Here is a 25321-nt window from a genome sequence, read left to right on the forward strand (position 1 = left end):
TCCATTCCTCCCAAGCATGGAGTGGAATTGGCACATAACCAGATGAATCCCATCCCACCTAATCCCTTCTAATCCCACCGCCCAAACAGGCCCTTAACTTTTTAGTCTTTTTTTCTCCCGCTGTATAGAAAATATCATATAAACCACCATTTCATAATTTTTACATTCCACATTTTCATCACTTTCCGTCCTTTCCTTTGGTCATTATTACCTGTGTGGAGAGAAAGATAGTAGAGAGAATTCTTTCTCCATTTTCATCTTCTTCCCTCTTCCTCTTCTCCATTATCATTCACAGGTGTGTTGAGGTCCACTTGTGTGAATGGTTTTTTTTTTGCACTCTCTACTCCTAATACATTATTTGACAGGGCTGTCTTGGCTTCTTTCAAGTGAAATAGTTCGGTGAGATATATGTTAATTAAGAGGATCAGATCGGCATCAAACTCTTTGCCATAAAAATCTATTTTTGCGATTGTGATCGTGCCAAGGTAAGATCTTAACCATCTATCTTTAGATTATTGTGAGAAATCTGTTCTTATCTCCATTCCTGAAAATTTGATACTTAAAAATACTAAGTTTTTGCTACCAACACTGATTCACTCCACTAAGTAAATGAGATGTCTTATAAATCATGCCTATCCAACCATCAAGTGGGCCACCATGAATATCTGGAGGCTTATGTTGTGGCCCACTTAGCCTAATATTTTAGGTGTCCAATTTTTTTGGTGGAGCAATATCTGGACGATTTAGATGTCATACATGGACCGTGATGGTCCGATTCTTGTCTAGTGGCCTCTTACATAATAGAGGGCATTAGGGTCACTTGGTACACATTCCTCTTATCCCTATAATGGTGAAAATGATTGTGACCGTTCACTAGTCTTTATTCATTCTTAAATTATTTTAATTAATGTCAATAGTAAATCCAAGCACGGTCTTAGCAAATTGATGTAGGACGGGTCGCAAACACTTTCATGGTAAAGATGAACCGTTGCCCATGTTGGATTTGTGAGATTCCATTAGATCAACGGTCAAAAGTCACTTTTATTTTCATTTTTACTATAAATAGTAACTTTTATTTGGAGCAGAATTGTTGATCTTTTGAGTTGTAAGAGGCATGCCCAACATGAAAATAGCTTAGAAAAGTTAGGGGAATAACATGGTTTGTCCAAATTGGACACTTACTATTTTTGGCTGAAAGCCGTGAAGTCGAGTAGAAATCATGACCATTTATAAATAGCAAGTTTACTATTTGTAAAAAGCCAAGTTTTTAGGGTGTTTGAGTCTGAGTTTAAAACTAAGTCTAAGGTTTGAGCTTATTATTTAATGGATCATAATTTCTTTTTTTTTTTATCAATCAATTTATTTGGAATTTATTAGAAACTATTTCTACTTTTATCCCTCGTGGATTTGAGGAAACTTTATGAGAAGTCTACAGAGCTCTGTGGTTTCAAAGTAGATATCCCTTGAGGAAGATGATGATCGACCTCATCACGTCCCTCCCTGCGTCACAAGTAGAAGTATTGATATGGCTACACTTGATTCTTTTAAAAGAGCTTTGTTATGCCACATACGAGCATATACTGTCATGGCACGAAATCTAATCTGCCCATTAGAAGAGAGAAATGGAGATGCAAATTGAAGTACTGACTATCTTAATGGCAATTGATGGCTAGCCACCTTTTACTCAATTCATTCATGGATAGAGCATGGTCAAATGATCAAGTCCACCCATCAGCTCGCCCAAAAAAAAAACCTCACGGGAGAATCTAACTACCTGACATTCTCTTGTATTCTCCATTTAATGTGGACTTTAAGTTGATTTTTATGAGTACCAGGATGTTACTTAGAAGGATAGGATCATCCAATTGATGTCATATTTATACAGTTGCCTATCAACCATAGGCTTTGTGAGATTGACATATCAGAGAATCCACCCATGAGACACGTTAGCCTTGTCAAACAATAGATAAACATAAAGGTAGGGTCCTAACGCAAGGGAGGACATGATGAGGTTGATCACTGTCTTCCTTAATCGATAAATACCTTGAATCCACGAGAGAAAAGCTTGAATCCACAATAATAATAAAAATAGAATTTTTAAGAAGTTTTAATTGATAAATAATTTAAAAAAAAAAAGAGTTTAACACCTCTCAATAACCCTAAACAAACCCTAAAAATCGTAATCAATGAGTCCTAATCGAATAAGAAAATAATTTTAGAAAAATATGCAAATTTTTGTCGCCCATCAACCTGTCGAGTCAACATATTGAAACAACCAAAAAGTGTCTATAGATTTAAACAAAAAATTATGTGGTTTTTGACCTATCAATCAAATTTATCGACCTATCAAACTGGATTTCGACCTGTTGACAACATCTATCAACTTATCTAAATTGGCAAATATCAGCTAGCAAGCAATTTGAAACAATATTTCAACCTTTCTAAATTGGTAGAAATCAGCTAACAAGCAATATGAAATTTCACTTGAAATTTCAACATGTCGACCACAAAGGTTGACCGGTCTAATTATGTTCAATTTTTGTTGATATCGGCTTGGGCTTCTTCCCATCCATTTGAGTTAGGAGCGTCTTTGATCCTCATCCTACATTAGGTCCATAAAAGAAGTGAGCCAATAGCACTTTTAAAATCTAGGGATTTTTCTATTGGTCATTGTCTTTTGTGCTACAAAATAGAACCTCCTATTTTTAAACTATATTTTATAGAACAATCTACTGTTTTCACTGTTAATCTACATCATTAACATTTAGGGCCTGTTTGTTAGCGCTGAATTTTTGCACTTAAGGCGGAATTGGGAAAATGTTCGGTTTTTAGTGGTGTTTGTTAATGCGTTGTTCTAGGTAGTTTTTTACTGAATTCTTTCAGTGATAGGAGTCTTGCTTAATGGTGAATGCAGTGAATTTTTTATTAAATTTTTTGTTTCCAAAATTACCCATTTTCAATTTACTATGACAATTTTTTATTTTTTAAATTGTTTGCGCAATACAAAATTAACTTTTAACTTGTGAAACTTCTTTATGACCCACCATGATGTATGTGTTTCATTCTTTCCATTCATCCATTTTTAAAGATCATTTTAGGGCTTGATACCAAAAATGAGAGGAATATAAATCTCAGGTGGACCATACCACAGGAAAACAATAGTGATTAGATATCCACCATTAAAATTCTCCTAGGGCCCAATGTACTGTTTATTTGGCATCGAATCTGTTGATTAGGTCATATAGACTTAGATGAGTGGAAAAAACAAAGATCAGCTTGATACAAAACTTTTATGGCCTCCAAAAAGTTTTTAATGGTTGACGTTCATTCAGCACTGTTTTCCTGTAACGCTATCCACTTGAGATTGGAATATAACTCATTTTTGGTCTCATAACATAAAATGATCTAGAAATATAGATGAACGGCATGGATGAAACACATAAATCATTGTGGGGCCCACATAGCACCGACCATCAGCCCTTGGCTGGTGGTAGGGAGTAGACACTCTATTTCCGCGGGACGCGGATATCCTGCGAGAACCTTCCGAATGAAGTTCCGGAAGCGGATTGGCTGGTGGAGCTCAGATCAGCTATGTAGCTGCTATATTGAAGTCATCAAGTTTTGTAGGTCTGATCACGAGGTATGCGTTGTATCTAAACCGTTCATACATTTGATGAGTTCGTCTTAATGCTTGAGACTAAAAATAAGAAAGATCTAACTATCAAGTGGACCACACTAAAAGAAGCAGTGAGGGATTGAATTTCTACCATTGAAATCTTTTTTGGGTCATTGAAGTTTTGGTTCAATACGAAATTTTTTTTACTCTTCATTCAGGTCTTCGTGGCCCTGTGAACAGATTAGATGGAAAATAAACGTTATGGTGGGCCCTACGAATTGTTTAATAGTGAAAATCATTATCTCCCCCTGCTATTTTTGGTGTGGTCCAAATGATCTTTGGATATGATTTGTTTTTTGGTGTGGTCCAAATGATATCTAAAAATAGGTGAACGGTGTAGATATAATAAATACATCACTGTGGGGTCCATGTAACTTTGATCTCCTTTGAACCGTTCGTACAACTCGGAGCTCGAGGAGCGTCAGTGCTCATCTACAAGCGACACGTACCTACAGCAGCTATATAGCCCGGTGTGAAATCGGATTGCGTACTGAGTAATTAAGTAGGCAGTTATCGTACTTAGTAAACTTAGCTGGGCCCACCGTGAATGTGTGTGTTTAATCCACGCCGTCCATCCAATTTTTCAGCTCATTTAAGGGGTTGAATTCAAAATTTAAGAAGATCCGAAACTCAAGTGTATCATACCACAGGAAACAGTGGTAATAATGATTTTCTCCTCCGTTGAAACCTTTCTGGCCCCACAGTGATGTTTACCTGCCATCCAACATGTTCATAAGATCTTACATACATGGATGAAAGGAAAACACAAATATAAGCATAAAAAACCTTCTGTGGCCAACAATAATTTTTCAATGGTAGACGCTCAATTCACACAGTTTCCTTTAGTGTGGTCAATTCAAGCTTTGGATATGATTCATCTTTTGGCTACAGAACTAAAATTATCAGGTGAAATGGATGGACGGAGGGAATTCAATACATAAATCATGGTGGACCTCACAGAGCTTACTCAGTATGCTAAGCGTACTGAGTTACTCGGTACGGCAATCCGCTTCCGGCTGGTGTGTGGTACTGGGACATCAGCCAATCCGCTTCCGGAAGTTCCTGTATTGGGAACTTACGAGGGGCCGACTGTGATGTTTGTGAGAAATACTTCCCGTCCTTTCGTTTTTTGAGTTCATTTTAGGACACATATCTAGGAAGCGGATTGCGTACTGAGTAAACTCAGTGGAATTCACCATGATCTATGTATTTTATCCACTCCGTCCATCTATTTTATTAGATAACTTTATAACATGGGTCCAAAATTGAAGGATATCCAAATCTCAAATGCACCACACCACATGAAACTGTGTGAATTGAACTTATACCGTTGCATAATTCTTGAGTGTCACAGAATTTTTGTATTTATCTTATATTTGTTTTTTTCCCTTCATCCATGTCTTTGTGATATTATTAACAGCTTGGATGACAAATAGACATCACTGTAGGGCCTAGGAAGGTTGCAACGGTGGAAATCATTATTCCCACTGTTCCTGTGGTATGATCCACTTGAGAGTTGGATATGCTTTAAGTTTGGGCTCAATGCCTTAAATGAGCTGAAAAAACGTACGGACGGTGTGGATAAACCACTAATTTTCAAGGTGGGCCCAACAGAGTTCAGTCAGTACGATGAGAGCATACGGAGTAACTCAGTACGCAATCCGATTCCACGTGGCTAAAAATGAACCGTTTCCAAAGCTCAAATGAGCCGTACTAAAGGAAAATGTGGTTGGGGAAATTACTACCGTTGAAACTTTCCTGGGTTCAAGAGTGATGTTTAGACGCCATCCATACCGTTAATAACGCCATTCCTAGTGGGATGAACTAAAAACAAAAACATTAGCATGAATCAAAACTTCTGTGGCCCCACGAATATTTCAACTGTGGATGTTTAATTGTCACATTTACGGCTCACTTGAGATTTGGATACGATTAATTTTTGGCAACAAGTCTTAAAATGAACTCACAAAATGAATGAATGATGAAGATTTTTCACAAATATCACAGTGAGCCCCACCTGGTTCCCAGCGTAGGAACTTCATGCGAAAGGCTTTTGAAGGAAATCTACCAACGGGTTGCGTAGCGAGACTCATTGCTGAAGTTACCTCACCAAGTTATGTGGGGCCCATCATGATGGATGTTTTGTATCCACGCTGTTCATCCATTTTTAAATATAATTTTTAGACAAAGATTCAAAAAATGAGTCAAATCCAAAGCTCTAGTGGACCTCACCACAGAAAACAGTGGGGAGAGTGATGCCCACCATTAAAAACATAAATAGGCCACGAAAGTTTTTGATCAAGCTGCGATTTGTTTTTTTCCCTTCTTTCATGTCTGTGTTAACTTGTGAACAGGTTGGATTTCAAATAAAAATCACAATGACCCTTAGGAAGGTTTCAACGGTAGGCATCAATCTCGCCACTGTTTTTTGTGGTGGGTCAACTACATATTTGGATCTGCCTCATTCTTTAACTCATGCTCTAAAATTAAATCTCCAAATAAATGGATAGTGTAGATAAAGCACATACATCATAGTGGGCTCATGGAACTTGATGACGTCACTTTACTAGCGAATCTCCCTAAACCTGACACCCAGATCCATAACTCAACTGGTAGACTGAGTGGAGATACCTCGTTTCAACACTTGAGGTCTTGGTATCGATCCCCAGCGGGGGTGGCTAACATGGAGTGTGTGTACTGACACGTGTGTGTACTAACAACCTAACCCCTCAAAAAAAAAAAAAAAAGAATCTCCCTAAACCTGTCAATAGCTAATCCGGGTCGGATGCGGATTGGTTGGTGTACCTCACACCAGATATATAGCCGCTGTATTGATGTCAGCAAGTTCTGTAGGTCCCATCATGAGGTATGTGTTATATCCAAACCATTAATCCATTAGGCGAGCTCCTATTAAACTTTGAGGCGAAAAATAAGCTGCGAAAAACAACGTTTGGTTGAATGTCTACCATTGAAACCCTTTTCTGGGTCATAGAAGTTTTGGACCAATATGATTTTTTTTTTTCCCTCTTCATACATGTATTTGTGACCTTATGAACATATTGAATGAAAAATAAACTTAAATAGCCCACGGAAGTTTTGGATCAACATGTTTTCACTTCATCCAATTGGGAATGACCTTATAAATGTACATCATATAAATACAAGGTGGGCCTTATTTGAAGGTTTTGTTGTTAGTAGTGTTCAATCCTATACAACACATCGTGGCAATCTTCTCGCTAAGAGGAATCGAGGACCTTATAATGATATTTTAGTTTTTTATTAAGTATTTTGGTTTATTTGAATTAAATATAATGATTTTATTGTCATTTAATAAAAAATAATTTCTTTATAATGTAAAACATTTCCAATCGAGAGATAGGGGTAAATGTAGACTTCAACCATAATTATCAAACAAGTATTTTTACTTAGATTTCATATTCAGGCTTCATATTCCAGATTCGCTCTTTAGACTTCAGATTTAACAAACGGGGCCTCTTTAGTGACTCTATACCTGACACTTGTGAGCTAGGTGAGGCCCACTATTTGTAAGAAATCCACACTATCCATCAATTTCACGATTAGTGTGTGATCCCAAAAATGATGGAAATCCAAAACTCAAGTTGGCCACATGGCAGGCAATAGTTAGAAGGAAAATCTCTACCATTGAAACCTTCCAATGGTCTATTGTGATGTTTATATGCCATCCAAAATGGTCATAAGGTCATTCCCATGGGGATGAACGGAAAACACAGAAATACTATCCTGATCCAAAACTTCTACGGCCCCATAGTGGGGCCCGCAAATGATTGAACAGTCGGTGTTTGCGCTGCTTCCTGCGGTGTGGCATACTTCAGTTTTGGATCTACCTTATTTTCTGGCCCACCCCCTAAAATGACCTGGCAGAATGGGGTGGAATTGTCAGAAACATCATGGTGGGCCAGAGTATTTCAAGGGGTGCCATTCAATCGAAACTCATTATTAATGTCTGCATCCATGCATGAATGTTAATTGGATTACTCGATAGCACTGTGCCACGAATCTATGGGGCCATATGATGTATGTGTTTTATCCATACAGTCCATCTGTTTTACCAGCTCATTTTAGGGCTTGAGCCTAAAAATAAGGCTGATCCAAAGCTCAAGTCCACCACACTAATGAAAACAATGGGGATAATCATGCCTACCGTTGAAACCTACCTAGGGTTATTATGATGTTTTTGAGAAATCCACCCCCATTCATTTGTTTTTGCCAGTTCATAATAAAGGGTGGCCCAAAAATAAGGCAAAACCAAAACTCAGTAGGCCACACAAGATGAAATAAGGAACCTTTCGGGATCCATTGTGATATTTATATGACCATCTAAATTGCCCGAAGCATTGATGAAGGTAGGGCTCACCATGATGCATTTTTAGAAATTCAACCCAGCTATCCATTTTTTAACAACTCATGTGATGTAGAGTGGGTCGCAAACACTTTCATAGCCAAGATGGACTAGAACTAAAGAAGGCTCGATCGGAGGTGGAAGTGATCAGGACCGTCTTAACCTTCCTAAGCTGGAGTTCACTTTTTAAAGGATTGTAATTCCCATCAATCAATTTATTTTGAATAATTAGAAACTATTTCTATTTTCTTCTATCATGGATTCGAGGAATCTTTGTGAGAAGTCCAAAGAAACTCCATGGATTCAGAGTAGTTATCCTTGAGGAAGATGGTGATCGACCTCATCACATCGAGCTCTAGCGACGAGGATAACGATGACGGCTTTACTCGACGATCGATCCATGGAAGCGATCGATTAGATCGTGTCGAGAGAGACTATTGGGGAAGTGCCGAACTTCCTAGTTTTAATGACTTATTACGTATACAAGATTTCCTCGACTGGTTAGCCGAAGTAGAATGATATTTTGATTACATGGACGTGTCGGAACATAAAAAGGTAAAATTATTAGCATTCAAATTAAAATCCAGTGCTTCTTCATGGTGAGAGTAATTACAACTCTCACGTGCTCAACAGAATAAGGCGTCCATCCAATCATGGCCACAGATGAGACGCTTTCTTCAATCACGATTCCTCCTCAGTTATTACAAGCAGGTATTATTCCAATAATACCAAAATTGTGGACAAGGGAATCAAACCATCACAGATGCACCTGGTTAAGACCATAGATGAAGTGGTTCAGTTGGTAAGTAGGGTAGAAATGCAACTTGTAAGAATCCCTAGCGGCCTTATCCTTCGAATTGGTCCCACATGATGGGCCTCACGTAGGATTTAGTATTGGCTAAAGGAAAGAAACTAGTAGGAGGACGTCTTAAACCTCCTATAACCATAAACTGAGACATGGGAGTGGTTCATTTAGGCCTTAATGTGCGGCATCCACAACAACAGGTCCAAGTATGATTCTAAATCCTTATAGCCAGCTAAGGCCGAACAATTGTTACTGGTGTGGCCAACCGAGCCACTTATCAAACACTTGCCCTCAACGCCCTGCGGCCCACTTGGCCATTAACGAAGTGGCACTAAAGGTGATGCAGCGAAAGAAGGCCTTGGATTTAGTGAAGATGAACAAGTCGTTAAGGAAGGAGCTAGTGACGAAGAATGGTTGGTAGAGGATCATAGAGAATCCTTGATCATGAGGTGATTATTGTACACTCTAAGGATGGAGGTACACCCATAGTGGCACAATATATTTAGTACGCAGTGTATCATCAATGACAAGATTTGTGCTATAATCATCGAAAGTGACAGTAGAACATTATCTCGAAGGTAATGGTGGACAAGTTGCCACTCCATACAATAAAGCATCCTTCCTCATGCTCGATTGACTGAATAAAGAAGGTGAACAAGACCAAGGTAATCGAACAATGTACTGTCTCATTTTCAATTGGTCGGAATTATAAGGATTAAGTACTTTGTAACATGGTCAACATGGAAGCATGTCATATGTTATTCAGTCGACCATGACAATTGGACCGTGATGCGACCTACTGAGGACGAGACAACATTTACGTCTTCGTCAAGGATAGTCGAAAGATGATCCTTGCCCGCATGACACGAGAGAACCACCCTAAAGTTTCTAAAGTGGAGGGGAGCTCCCTTTTAACCATTCAAGATTTCATGTAGGAATACAAGGAAACCGACGAGGTATACGCCATGGTGGTAAAAGGAGAGGGATTGGAGCCCTTAGACATTCCTCCAAGTTTAAGACCGTTACTAAATGAATTCAAAGAAATTTGGCTCGAAGATTTACCTGATGGATTGCTCCCAATACGAGACATCCAACATCACATGGACCCTCATCCCTAGGGTTAGCTTGCCCAACCACCCTCACTTTCGGATGAGTTCGAAAGAGTCTGAGATACTTTAAGGGAAGGAGGAGGAATTGATCCTTAAGGGTCTTCTGAGAGGGAGTATGAGCCCATGTTTCATGCCAGCTTTGTTAACGCTTAAGAAAGATGAGAGTTGGCGCATGTGTGTCGATAGTCAGACGATTAACAAGATTACCATCAAATATCGGTTCTCAATATCACGGTTGGATTACATGCTCGATATGTTAGAAAGTGTCAATGTGTTTTCTAAACTAGATCTGATGAGTAGGTACCATCAGATTCATATTCGGCCCGGTGATGACTGGAAAACGACATTCAATACCAAGGAAGGGTTGTATGAGTGGTTGGTCATGCCCTTCAGTTTATCAAACATACCGAGCACTTTTATACGTTTGATAAATCAAGTGCTAAAGTCATTTATTGGTTGGTTTATGGTAGTATATTTTAATGATATCCTGATATATAGCCAGGGTGAGATGGAGGACATAGAACATCTCAGATAGGTGGTATAGGTCCTAACAATCAATAAGTTGTACCTCAACTTAAAGAAGTACATTTTTTTAATGGACAGTCTATTATTCTTAGGATTTGCTGTGACGTCCACGTGCATCCATATGGATGATAAAAAGGCGCAAGCCATTAGGAAATGACTGATCCTGATGAACATTCATGAAGTGAGGAGTTTCCACGGGTTGGCGACTTTCTATCGTCTATTCATGTGAAACTTCAGTACTATAGTTACACCCATTACAAATTGCATGAAAAAAACCTATTTCAGTGGACTAATAAGGCTAACAAGATCTTTGCTGAAATCAAGCATCGATTGTCCACAACACTAGTCTTGGTTCTTCCTAGTTTCGACAAGTTATTGAGGTTGAGCGTGATGCCACATAGGTCAAATTTGGAGAAGTCTTATCACAATAAGGCAAACTAGTGGCCTTCTATAGCGAGAAGCTCAGCAAAGCCTAAACAAAGTGGTCAGCATATGAGCTTGAGCTGTACGCAATGGTTGAAGCACTGTGACATCAGCGGCATTCTTTGATTCAGAGGGAGTTTGTTCTCTATACTGACCATCAAACCTTAAAGTTTATTAATAGTCAGACTAATATGAATTGTGTGCATGTTAGATGTGTCGCATTTTTGTAGAAATTCATGTTCATTTTAAAGCACAAGTCAGGGCAGTAGAACAAGGTGGTTGTTGCACTTAGCCACTATATATCACTACTTGTTACAATGACCAGTGAGGTGGTCGACTTTGACCATCTCAATGAGTTGTATGAGGATGGATGAGGACTTTAATGATACTTAGATGGGGTGCTAAGAGGGTCATCCTAGTGATCTACATATTCAAGACAGTTTCCTCTTTAAAGGAAATCAATTGTGCAACCCCCAAAGTTCTCTGAGGGAGTGGATTTTTCAAGAGCTACATAGAGGTGACCTTGGTGGACACCTTAGGCAAGACAAGACACGGGCGCTTGTTGAGGAGTTATATTAATGGTCATAATTGGTCCGTAATATGGGTAAAGCAGTACAGTGTTGTCGTGTTTGTCAGACTTTCAATGGGCAATCTCATAATACGGGCCTTTATACCTTGTTACATGTGCTTGACGGCCATTGGGAGAACTTATTTATGGACTTCATGCTTAGTATTCTACGAACACAGTGTGACATGGATTTGGTGTTCATGGTAGTAGATCGTTTTTCAAAGATGACACACTTTATCCCATGTAAGAAGACCCTCAATGCAACACGCATGGAGAATCTATTTTTCAGAGAGGTCGTGCGGTTACACGGCTAAGACTATTACTTCTAACTGTGACACAAAATTCATTAGCCACTTCTAACGGACTTTGTGGAATTGGTTCAGTACACAACTTCAGTTCACTGGTGCCTACCACCCACATACCGATGAGCAGACTGAATTTATGAATCGCACGTTAGGAAACCTTCTTTGATGTATTTCTGGTGACAAACCAAAGCAGTGGGATTTGGATTTGTCTCAAGCGGAGTTTGCAATTAACAACATGGTGAACTGCTTGACAGGGAAGTCCCTATTTCAGATTGTTTATGGTTGAGTGCCCCGCCACACACTTGACTTGGTTCCCTTGCCCAAGCTCCCAGACATGAGCATTGTAGAAGAATATATAGCAAACTGAATCGTGGGCATTCATACGGATATACAAGCCAAGATACATGCCTCAAACGAAAAATACAAGGAGAAAGCTGATAAGCAATAGCAACAAAAGGTATTCGAGGCGGGCGACCATGTTATGGTCCATCTATATAAGGAGAGATTTTCTACCAGGACCTACAACAAGTTGGAGAATAAAATGATTGGAGAGGTACAAATCCTCCGAAAGATCAACGACAACGCTTACATTGTTGATCTTTCAGATGACATGGAGATCTTGTGTACTTTCAATATCGCGGACTTGACCGAGTATCATGAACCAAAGATGGACAAGAACTCAAGGACAAGTTCTTTTGAACTGGAGCGGACTGATGTAGAGAAGGTCACAAACACTTTCATGGTCAAGATGGATCAAAGAAGGCCCGACCGGAGACGGAAGTGATCAGGCCTGTTAGAACCTCAAAACAGTCGTATCTCACAAACCGCAATGATTTTTTCGACATATCATATATGATTTTGGGGTAGGAGAAGCTACTTTAGCCAACCAACCCCACCACACCAAGTTGGTCATGCCCAAATTGGTTGATTCCATCATATCAAAGGCCGAAAGTCCATTTTATTTTTGCTGTTACTATAAATAATAAGTTTTAATTCGATCATAACTTTTGATCCTTTGAGTTTTGGATTTGTGCCCAACATGAAAAGGGCTTAGAAAAATTAAGAGAATAATGTGGTTAGGCCAAATTGGACACTTCTTATTTTTGACCGAAAACCATGAAGTCTAGTAGGAATCATGACCGTCTATAAATAGTAAGTTTACTATTTATAGTAAGTCACGTTTTTAGGGAGTTTGAGTTAGAGTTTGATTCTAAAACTTCATCCTAGGTTTAGGTTCATTAGTTAAAGGATTGTAGTTCCGTTTTTTTTAATCATCAATTAATTTATTTCGAACTATTAGAAATTATTTCTATTTTCTTCCCTCGTGGATTTTCGAGGAATCTTTGTGAGGAGTCTACGGAAACTCCATAGATTCGAAGTAGTTATCCTTGAGGTAGACGGTAATCGATCTCATCGCATCCTTCCCTACATCATCATGTTAGTGGGTGGGCCCAAAAATGAAGCAGATCCAAATCTTTGGTTGGCCACATTGAAGAAAACAATGCAGTTTGAATGGCCACAATTGAAATCTTCTTAGGGCCCACCGTGTTGTTTATATGCCATCCATACCGACCATAAGGTCATTCCCACCCCTAGAAATCATATGGAGAAATGATTGGCAGGATGGATATTTCAAAAGATTATTGGGCCCTGTAATTGGGCCCGCTACCTAAAATGAGCAGACAAAAAGGGCTGAGAAGGTGTATTTCTCAAAACATCAAAGTGAATGCAGATTGGGTACAACGCCCACTAGGACCTAGTTAGAGATGGACCGTCCTCTTGGTAGCTCTATGGGGCCCACCTTGAAGTATGGGTTATCTATGTCGTCCATCCATTTTGCCAAGTCATTTTAGGGCAAGATCCCAAAAAGGATGCAAAACAAATGCTCAAGTGGACCACACTACAAGAAGTTATTGTGACAATGACACCTACCATGATGTTTATTTGCCATCCAACATATTCATAAGGTCACACAGATCTAGATGAAGGGAAAACATAAATATTAGTCTGATACAAAACTTTTTTAGTCCCCAACAAGTTTTCAACAATAGGTGTTGAATCCCCATTGCTTCTTGTAGTGTGGTTCACTTTAGCCTTCATGCTGCCTCCTTTTTGTGCTCATACTCTAAAATGATTGGTCAAAATGGATGGAAAGCGTAGATAAAACACATATATTGCAGTGGGCCTTATAAATCCCCTATCACGATCGTCTGTCTCTAACTAGGTCCTGGTGGGGGTAGTATCCAATCTGAGTCCCATCAGGGTGAGGCATTTATGTTTCAAAGGTGCACAGGCGTAGTTTCAACAGTGGGAGTCCAATACCATTGTTTCAAGTCATGTGGTTGTTGAGTGTTGGATATGCCTCATATTTGGGCCCACCCCCTAATGAGATGGTGAAATTGTTAGAGGGGCTAGATTTCTTAAAAACATTATGCTGGCCACATGAATTTTTGGAGCTCCAAGTAGTTGTTAAATACCATTGTTTTGAGTCAAGCAGTCCACTTGAGTGTCGGATTGCCACATATTTTAGCCCACCCTCTAAAATAAGGTAACAAAAATGGTGAATAGGTGGGATTTCTCAAAAACATCATGGTGGACTACATGAATTTTTGAAACTCCATTATAACATTGGGTGTTCAATACTAATGTTTCAAGCCATGTAGCCCATTTTAATTTTGGATCTTCATCATGTTGGGCCCACCAACTAAAATAAGTTGGAAAAACTAGTGCACGCGGATGGATTTCTATCACAGTGGGAAATATGAGTTTAATGAGCTGAAGAAAATGGGGGCCGGGGTGGATTTCTCAAAAATATCATGGCGGGCCATGAACGTTTCAATGGTGGGCTAGTGTTGTTTCATCTGTGGAACGCATGGATCTGATTTTCTATTTGGACAGGCAGCGTTCTGTTAGTCAAAAGTCAAAGATGGAAAAGGCAGATGTTTTTTCAGAAAGAGTCTAAAATTGGGCCATTTTGGGCTTATGGCCCAAAAGGGAGGTGGCTGAATGCAAAAATCTCTAAAAATCTATGTCAAGGTTGACCAATCTCTTCTCATAACCAGTCTCTTCTTCTGAGAAGGATCTCTTTGAATCAAACATGAATTCCTTCGTCACTTGCAAGGTCATTAGCTGCTCGGCATGAATAGATTTTTAGATACGGGCCCACCTGAATTGGTCCTGATTGTGCCGGATGATTCCCTGCCCAAAGAGATCATTTGTTCCTTTTATACATGTGTATTTTAAACCTTTGAATTTAAGCAAAGAATCTAGCGGAAATGTTGTATTCTCCCTGTTCTGGTACCTGACATCATGTGGTAATCCTCAGTCCATCTAGTGGTACCTCGAATTGTATCCCATCACTAAAACCCATAGCAAAAACAAAAAAAAGACCAAATGGGTCCCATCAAGTGACCAGTTACAATCATGGTCACCATACATATCTATGGTGGAGATTGCAGTGAACACAATTTGAGGTATTCTAGCCCGAGAGCTTACTTTCCTATTGAAATATGAGCAATTAATCTCAAGGAAATTGGCTAATCACATTGATGTTATTAACGCCACAGCATTGGCATCTTGGTGCTTTCCATTGACTTTCTTTATGTTTCCATTTTTATTCATTTTTTCTCCTACTTGATGGAAAATAGCATATAGGTCCACAGTTTGATTATTTTCCAATCCATATTTATCACCGTTTTCAGTTCTTTGATATTTTCGCAGTACCAAGAAAAGATGGCAGAAGTATTTCTCTCCGCTCTTGTTGAGACAATGGTGGGGAACTTGAATTCTCTACTTCTGCAACAGTTTCAAACAGCAGGGGGTGTCAAGAAAGAATTGAGGAAGCTGGAGAGCACATTGTTGACGATCAAAGCAGTACTTCGAGACGCAGACAAGCAGCAAGTGCAGAGCGAGGCGCTGAGGGATTGGCTACTGAAGCTAAAGGGCGTGGCCTATGATGCAGATGACTTGATAGATGAGTTCTTAACAGAAGCTTTTCGGCAGAAAGTGAGGACACGGCCTGCAATGATGAATAGGGTGCGCAACTTCTTTTCTTTTCCGAACTCACTCATATTTCACCTGCAGATGGGGGGTAGGATAAAGGAGATTGGGGAGAGATTATATGCAATTGCAGAGGAGAGGAAGTTCCATTTGAGAGATGGAGCTGTAGATCCGCAGTTCAATACTGAAGAGAGACTGCAAACAGACTCTTTGATTGAGTCGGAAGTTTTTGGCAGAGATGAAGATAAGATGAAAATCGTAGAGTCGTTGATTGATGTTAGCACTCAAGAAGATGTCTCGATCATCCCCATAGTCGGTATGGGGGGCCTTGGGAAGACCACACTTGCTCAATTCACTTACAATGATGAGAGGGTAACCAAGCATTTCGAGCTAAGAATATGGGTTTGTGTGTCAGACAATTTCGATGTGATGAGGGTAATAAAATTAATCATTGAATCAGCAAATGGTAGCAAATGTGATCTCGAAGGCATGGATTCACTGCAGCATATCCTCCAAGAAAAGCTAAGTGGGAAGAAGTTTTTACTCGTGTTGGATGATGTGTGGGAAGAAACTCCTGAGAAGTGGAATTCACTGAAAAAATCTCTCAGAGGTGCCAGGGGTAGTAAAATCATAGTTACTACCCGTAGTGAAAAAGTCGCTTCAATCATGGGTACTCTTCCTACACACCATTTGCAAACATTATCAGATGATGATTGTTGGTCTCTGTTCAGGCAACGGGCGTTTGGGCATGAAAGACGAGAACGTCCAAACCTTGTAATACTCGGAAAGGAAATTGTGAAGAAGTGCAAGGGTGTTCCTTTGGCAGCGAAGTCACTTGGAAGCTTGATGTACCATAAAACAGAGGAAAGCCAATGGTTGTTTGTCAAAGAAAGTGAGATTTGGAATCTACCTGAAGAAGAGAATCACATTTTACCTGCCATAAGGTTGAGTTATTATCATCTGCCATCACGTTTGAAGCAATGCTTTGCATATTGCTCATTATTTCCAAAAGATTATAGAATCGAAAAGGAGAAACTAATCCAACTTTGGATGGCCGAAGGTTTCATTCAATCATCAGTCGGAAGTAACCACATGGAAAACATCGGTGGAGAGTATTTCAATAATCTATTATGGCGGTCCTTCTTTCAGGATGTTGAGAAAGATGACGATGGGAATATAGTCTGGTGCAAGATGCATGACCTAATGCATGATCTTGCACGCTTTGTTGCAGGGACTGAATGCTCGATTGTGCAGGTCAAAAATGCAGAGAGCATCCATAACATATCTCGCCGTTTGTCCTTGGAGTGTGGGTATGGCAGGAAGGTCCAAACATTCCCAAAGGCATTGAAGAAAGTAAACCGTTTGCGAACACTACTTCTGCTTGAAGTAAGAAGTTTCAGCATCCCCCATAATCATTTTGTACATTTTATGTGCTTACGCGTGTTAGATTTAAGCAAAGCCAATGTTACTAAGGAGTTGTTGGTTTCAATCGGCAAGTTGAAACACTTAAGATACCTCGACTTGTCTGATACTAAAATAGCAGCCCTTCCTGAATCCATCTGCACCCTTCCCAATCTGCAAACCTTGAGACTCTTGCAGTGTAAATATCTTGCAGAGTTACCCAGGGACATGAGCAATATGACCAGCTTAAGACATCTTGAAATAGATGGGTATAATGATAAATTGACCCATATGCCAGCCAATATTGGAGAATTAAAGTTCCTTCAGACCTTGCCAATATTCATCATTAGTCAGGATAGAGGATGTGGTATAAAAGAGCTGCAAGACCTAAACCTTCGAGGAAGCTTGATTATTCGAAACCTCCAGAATGTGATGTGTAAAGCAGATGCCCAGGAAGCAAACTTGAAGGAGAAGCCAAACCTTCATAAGTTGTACTTTTCATGGGGTCAGGATATTAATCTTAAGTTGGCAGGAAATGTTGAGGAAACCCTTGAAGGTCTCCGACCACATCCGAATCTCAAAAGGTTGGAGGTCAAAGGGTACGTGGGTGTCAGATTTCCACATTGGATGACTTCTTCATTGCTTTCAAATCTGGTTGAAATCTCACTGATCAATTGCAGAAGATGCGAACAGCTCCCCCAGCTTGGCCAATTACCATTGCTTAAGGTTCTTGTGATACAGGGAATGCATGCTGTGAAATCTATTGGCAACCATTTCTATGGTGACAATGTTGCAGAGGGATTCCCGTCGCTGGAAAAACTCAGGTTGGTAGATATGCCTAATTTAGAGGAGTGGTCAGGATTCAACGGAAGAGAAGCACTCCCCTGCCTTAACCGATTATCTGTCTTCAGATGCCCAAAGTTAACAACACTTCCATGCCTTCAGTCTCTGAAAGAATTGAGATTGTATGATAGTAATGAGATGTTGTTAGGTTCAGTGGCAAACCTAACCTCGCTTTCCTACTTGTGGATTGAAGATTTCAAGGAGCTAAGGTCGTTGCCGGGTGGGTTGTTCCCAAATCATACCGGTCTCTTGACCCTAGAAATTTGGAGATGCCCAAAGCTTGAGTCTCTGTCGGGGGAGCTTGGAAACCTTGCTGCTCTAGAGTCTCTGTTTGTTGATAACTGTGATGAGCTGGTATCATTGCCGGAGGAGTTACAAAATCTCACCTCTCTCCAGATTCTATATATTCGAGAATGCAAAGGTCTAACATCCTTGAGACTACAAGGCTTAAGCTCTCTTAAAGATCTTGCCATTCATTGTTGTAAAAGCCTAACGAGTTTGATGGGGGGCCTGCAACACCTCACTGCCTTACAATCCTTGTGCATTAATAAATGTCCAGAGCTGGCTTCTTTACCAGAGGAAATACAACACCTAATGTCCCTTCGAGTTCTTGAAATCTGGGATTGTGATAAGTTGACATGTTTGGTGGAAGGGCTAAAACATGTCACAACACTGCAAGAGCTAAGTATCTGGGGTTTGAAAAGTCTAACGGCTCTGCCGGAGTGGATAGGAAACCTCTCCTCGCTTCAATATTTGCACATTGAAGATTGTGATAAATTGGGGTGTTTGCCATCCGGGTTGCAACTCCTAACAAACCTCCAAACTCTACAAATCAAAGGCTGTCCCCAATTAGAGAAGCGATGCGAGAAGGAGAAAGGCGAGGATTGGCACAAGATAAAACACATCCCAAATATCTGGATGGAATATACCGATTCCGAATCCCTGAGAGGAGGCAAAAGGTGTGGTCGTCTGTTGGGGTTGAAGAGGAGATAGCATCAACGCTTTCCTTCCTTCATTCCTCTTCCCTCCCTTTGTAAGTATCGAACTTCTCACTCAAACCAATCTATCTTTGATTTTCTATTTTCCTTAACTATTAAGTAGCAGAAAGTACTCGGTCTGTTTGACTCGGTGTACAAGTTTTAAACTGTGGTAAAAGCGTATTGATACGCACAAGCTGCTGTTTGAAATCTTCGCGGAAGAGCGAATTTCATCTCGCTCCACATCATAGAAATGAAAACTATGTGGGCCCGACCATGATGCAAGTGTTGCATCTACGCCGTCCATTCATGATCTCATATCATTTTAGGATATTATCCCAAAAATGAGGCAGATCCAAGGCTGAGGTGGACCACACCAAAGGAAGCAGTGGGAGTAACCACACAACACAAAACAGTGGGTTCTATGGTGGTGTGATTACTCCCACTGCTTCCTTTGGTGTGGTCCACTTGAGCTTTAGATCTGCTCCATTTTTAGGTTTTTGGACTAAAATGATATGAAAAAATGAATGGACGGCATGGATATAACACATGCATTTCACTAGTGTATTTGACACCCATAAATCTTTTTTAAACTAACACCTGGGAATTTGGAAAACAAACAACCCAAAGTTATTATTTGGAGACTTATTATCATTTCAATTAATTGTAATTCAGGAGTGCGATGGAGATACATAGGGCATCAAGCATTGACAATTCAAGGCTAACGTCACTCCGATTGCTTTCATGGTTGAGGTTATTTCATGGATAATCAGTTTCAATCCAAGGTAATTGACTTTAAGATTTTTCGTTTAAATAGAGTAAAATTAAGTCACTATTGCTGGGATCTAATAGAAAAAGAAAAACTATGAAAAATAATGCATATTATATTATTTGATCCAACTATCATATAGGCCGACCATGGTTTTACAGCTAGAAGTTGTATTTTAGGGTTTTTTTTTTTTTTTGACTTGTTGGAATTCAAAACATAGATTTAAAAAGAAAATTGTGGAAAGAAAACATCACATCAACATAAAATTCTTTCTTTTTCACGATTATATTTTGGATTCCACCATGCAAACAAACAGATAGATAATCTTTTTATGGACATTGGTTGTTCTGAGTAATTAGATCAGCCAAAATTCCATGCTTAACAATTATACATTGGAGGATGTTATTATCCATTAACAGACCTACCGTCATTATACATATCCTATAATGAAGTAAATTCCAAGGAACTATGGGTCCCATTTATGCAAACTGAAAACCAAACGGTGTCATACAATTCCCTGTCTATGCATTGTCAACCACCTCCTTTTTTGGTAGATGCATTGTATGGTTCCTAATTTCTTTCTATGGTTAACTGATTTTTTTTTATAGCAAACAGAACATTTAAACACCATCATTTCGTTGAGGAGTGCAAGTGGGAGTAGCGCAAATGACATGGTTAAGGGGCCTAGCATCACACGTGTGAATGTGGCACTCTTGTGGGAGACTGAACAAGGCCACTGGTGATTAAACAAAAAATCAGGCCGGTCTGCTTATCAGGTGGGTGACATGTCTACTTGAATGTGAAGCAATGGTTATTTTCTTTGAAAACTTTTGATTTTTCAATTACCAGTTTGATGCAACCGATATGTGGACCACACTGAGTCTTGGAAGTTCATATTCGCAGTGGAACGTCATGTTTACATAATTTGACGTTTGCTAAGGAGGCACTCTCCCCTTCTGTCTCACTATGTGATGATTTAGACTGTTCATCTAGAAGTTCACACAAAAGATGTCCACACATAGAAAATCTTAATTGTATAAAACCGACTTGAACCAATGGTACATATGTTATGAGACCTGGACGATGTCATATCAGTGAGATTTCTCTCATGTGGGCCATATGTTATAGGACCTTCTAGATGTATGGTTTGCTTCATCATATCATGGAGTGAACAGGCAAGCTAATTCGGTGATCCTTGCTAATATATCTCATTTAGTACTACACTGTCAATAGATTAATACTCAACTGCTCTATTCTTTTTACTTTATTTTGAACTCGTTTACTTTTTTTTTTTTTTGTTGATATATTTCTTAGACATATTCCACTGCTTGTCGCATTCTCTTGTAAGAAACTTTGGTTTTGATTATCACTGCCTATCAAACAGTGTTGGGAGGATGATTGAGGATTGATAACCTACTAGCAGCGGTATCGCAACTTCTTGTACCATAACAGTTTTCCTGCCAACATGCCACTTGTGTAGGAAATCATTACTATGAAAAAAATATTTGCCCTCCTTATAAAAAATTAGGCTAATCAGATCAATAGGTGGGTTAAACCTGTATGCTGAGTAAGACTGTCATCTGTCCATTGATTCCAATGGTATGGCCCACCTGATGAGCAGACTGGCCTGATTTTTGTGCCAGGTGATCTTCATGGTGATGCCTACCATTTTCCTAGTATTGCTGCCTGTTATACACAAGCAGTATGTACTACACTGGCAGGATACAACACAATAAGTTGTCCCACCTTACCTGTAGGTGATCGGTTCTCGGGATGATTTCTTAAATTGTTATATGGTGGTTTCTTAATACTGACAGAAGTTCAGGATTAGAGGCATGCTTAGAGACAGCATCAAATTTGTCTTTTCAAGCTAATGGGAAAGGGATCCTCAAACAGAGCAGAGTTCTTGGCTATTAGAACTGATGAGGAGCTTTCCGTGAATTGATAGCAGACGGAGACTCTATAATGCTATCTCTTAGGCCTCTCGGAGGTGCATTCCCGCTCTGAAGCCAAGTCCTATCTTGAATGAATTAAGGTTGTGCTCTAGCTTCTTCGAAATCCCATGTGTAGAGTATTCCTTGTAGTTCTTTTAATTGTATTGTTGAATTTCTTGCAAAGGAAAATATTGGGGTTTGCTAATTTAACACTGGGCCCTGCCATCTACATGTAGGCACATATTCCACTCTTAGATCTTCTGCTCTAAAATCAGGCCACCAACAAACAAGATGAATGGATGAGTAGAAAAAGTTGTTTGAATGGCCAATTTACTTTATACATTGTGACCCACGTGAGTGAAACTGCCAATTTTCAAGGTACAAATCATCTAAGGTTGTCTTGGAAAATTTCCAAAGTTCTCTTTATAATTATTTTTCAGTTCCATTTTGGATGAATCGTTGAAAAGAAAAGAGCCCATCATACTCCTCTGAGGGTCCTTACTCATGTCTCGGTGGTAGACTCACAAGTCTCAACATCAGGTCATGGGTTTGAGTACCCATTGTGGTGAAATTCCACCGTGGGGTGTGAGTGCGTGTGTAAAAAAAAATATACTTGTCCTCTGGAATTGTCAATCGGTCTTATGTATTGTGAACTGATTAAATTGAATTCATTGTCTGCCTTTTTCATTCTTTTAGGAAATAGTGATTATTTACGAGAACTATTATTTGGGATTTCATACTTCTGGATTTGTGATTTGTGATTTTTGTTTTTGTAGACCCAATCTGGTAGAATTTATTGCCTCTGTTGTTGTTATTTTTGCATTTGATAAAGGCTACCTCAATCTTATTACATTTTCAATGAAGAGAATTTATTCTTTATTTCTTATTCCTATCAATTGATGTTCGACATGTGATTTCGAAAAGAACAAAACCTGTTCACAAACTTCTTTTATCAAATCAAGAATTGGATTTTGTTTCTTGCTACCTGATTTTGTAGGAAGCATTCCCTCTGTTCTCGTTCTTCTACATTTTCAGTAATCTAGAACGCTCAATTTAAAGAGCATCTCTTCAATTATCCTACTTCCATAAAGTGCGAATTAGGTTATATGTGTTCATTTGAGATGTCTGAGTAATAGAGAGTAATTCTGTTACTAGAGAGAGTCTTGAGATAGGGAAGAACAAGATTAAGATAGAGAGATTGGAGATTGCAGGTTTTAAGCAGAACACGTTCCTAAATGATGAATGAAATCTTGAACAAAGTCAACTGTCAATTCTATGTGACAAAATATCTTTTTCACATGTTTACTCATTAGAAAGGTTTTCATCTTCGTTGGACGCAGGTAATTTCTTCTTCCTACATCTTTTTTACGAATGCTTAGAACGGAAATTGCAATCTTGACTAGTTATAGGGAAATTTTTTCTATGTTACAGTTTTAGACTTTTTGTATGTACTAATCATATATCCAGACATCATTAGTTTTCAGGATTTCCGTTCATTTTGATTATTTTCACAATCTATATATGTATATGTAATAAGACACTATACATTCTAGAAAGTTCAGTGTTCAACACCGCCAACACTCAATTTTCTTCTTACATCTAGCGGTATTTATGTACTTTTTGTTTGGGTCATAGTTTAACTATTGGAATACATTTTCCTATTTCTTATGCATATAGTGTTTGGAACCAAGAGGGATTATATGTAAATAAAAACATACTTTGATTGACACCCATTATTAAATACCATGGCAGAGAAGTTTCTTAACTTTTTGGAAAAAACTGTGATGATGGAAAATTACACTCTCCTCCACAAAAAAGATAAGATACACGCTGACCTGGCAATGATGGTTGGCGTCTATCAGTATGGATTTTTAACTCTTAGTTCCATATTGACCCCATATGAGGTACCATCTAATAAAATAACTTTCAATGTCATTATACATCTGTAAAGACGTGGGCATGGTGGCTTTTCCACAACCTTGTGTCTAATTCTGTATTTCCTTGTTAGAGAAAATACTGCTGCCCATGTCCAAAGCAGGTATACATATCTGTGTCGATGTTACATTGTTGCAACATTCTTATTTGGTTACAGCCTACCCTCTTTAAGTCCTGGATTGTTTAAAATGAGTAAGATCTATTCTAATGGAATGCTTTATTCTTTTAGGCTTGTTTTCTTTTGGTGATTTGAGTAGTCGTTGAAAGATATTGGAAGATTAGTCCCTGAACAAGATAAAAAAGGTGATATGGTTATCTTGTCTACAATTAGTAACATAATTACTCATTATGTATTTGCCCGATGAAATGCATTTATGAATACTGAATTCTTTTCAATTACTTGCAACAGGAGTGACCGAATTATGAAAGTTTGATCAAGATATATGTTGTTGTGTTTTGATATATTCCTGCTGCTTCTTATATTCTCTTATGATTCCTTGCTTAATGTTGTGTTTGTACATATCTCTTGACTGGCATTGGCTCCAGAAATCATTCAGAAGGTAGTATCACAAGATTGATGTGAAATCTTTTTTCTGATGAAAAGTTGAAACACATACTGATGATCCAAGCCCTACATCACACTGGCCTCATGATGAATGTGTCTTCACCTACGATTGTATGTCTATTCATCAGGTGAGCCACACTTGTATTGAGAAAATGGATACTTAAAAGTCACCTTATAAGTGGACTGACCATATTTTAAACTAGAAAACTTTCTCCAAGGGTTGGACCTGATGAATGGATTGGATCTCATACATGTATGCCATACTGACACATGTGAGGGGCCTTCTGTTTGTACTCTGCAGAAGTACAGATACAGGAAGCATTCATCTTAACTCCAAATGAAAATTTTCGATACATTGTCTAATATTTTCAAATTTGTATATACTTTATTTATATACTATCTCCACTACAGCCAAAGAATTGGGTTATGTTCTTAGGAATGTATCAACTTGTAACTGTAACATTCTCTAGAAGTTCAGTTAACAGTAATAGCATCACTGCCTTATGTGCAGGAATTGCAAAATTGGTTACAGCTGTTGCAAGAAATGCTCACTGATGTGAAGTATCGATTGAGGTGCTGTTGTTATCTATGGCTGGAGTTTGTAGGAGTTAAAAGCTGTTGCACTCTGTGTTTGTATTGCATGCATACATGCACACACATGTAGCCTAAATATTTGTGTGAACATGAAGTGTTATATTTATTCACAGAAAAATGGAAACTCACAGAGTATTATGTTTTTTCTTTTATTTATTTTGTCAGTTGTTGGACCGTACGAGGAAATGTCAATAATGCACTCCAAATCAGAGTAACGGAAGAATCTCTGATGAAATCTCTTGATTCACATCGAGAACACTTGGTAATTCTATCTTCTTTATTTTCAAGATCTATATGTCATAGCTGGCATTATAAGCAGAAGCTTTTTCCATATTATCTCCATCAGCTAAGGCATCCAAGGAACTGAGAGAGATTACTTGGCTGAGATAAGTTATAATGGACCTAGTCCAATACGATTGTATTAAAAATTAAAAATAGATGAAATACTATTGAACACGTGGTTTGATAGTTGTACTCTTTAACTTCTAGGCATTTTTACGTCATAAAAATCA

At 38.8% G+C, this 25321-nt stretch overlaps 1 protein-coding gene across 1 annotated transcript; it reads left to right on the forward strand.

The window, feature by feature from the left end:
• The first annotated feature begins 333 nt into the window (after nt 1-333).
• On the forward strand, nt 334-24926 carry LOC131227787 (putative disease resistance protein RGA4). The gene is made up of 5 exons (XM_058223612.1): nt 334-485; nt 15513-19068; nt 20390-20557; nt 23880-24253; nt 24727-24926. Exon 2 carries the CDS (start codon nt 15525-15527, stop codon nt 19026-19028), a length of 3504 nt encoding a protein of 1167 aa, XP_058079595.1. The 5' UTR covers nt 334-485; nt 15513-15524; the 3' UTR covers nt 19029-19068; nt 20390-20557; nt 23880-24253; nt 24727-24926.
• Nucleotides 24927-25321: the final 395 nt, after the last annotated feature.

Source organism: Magnolia sinica, chromosome 15 (assembly GCF_029962835.1).
Source record: "Magnolia sinica isolate HGM2019 chromosome 15, MsV1, whole genome shotgun sequence".
NCBI lineage: Eukaryota > Viridiplantae > Streptophyta > Magnoliopsida > Magnoliales > Magnoliaceae > Magnolia > Magnolia sinica.

Excerpts from the sequence above, each read along its gene's own strand:
- LOC131227787 (XM_058223612.1), top strand. The coding sequence starts at position 15,525 with ATGGCAGAAGTATTTCTCTCCGCTCTTGTTGAGACAATGGTGGGGAAC.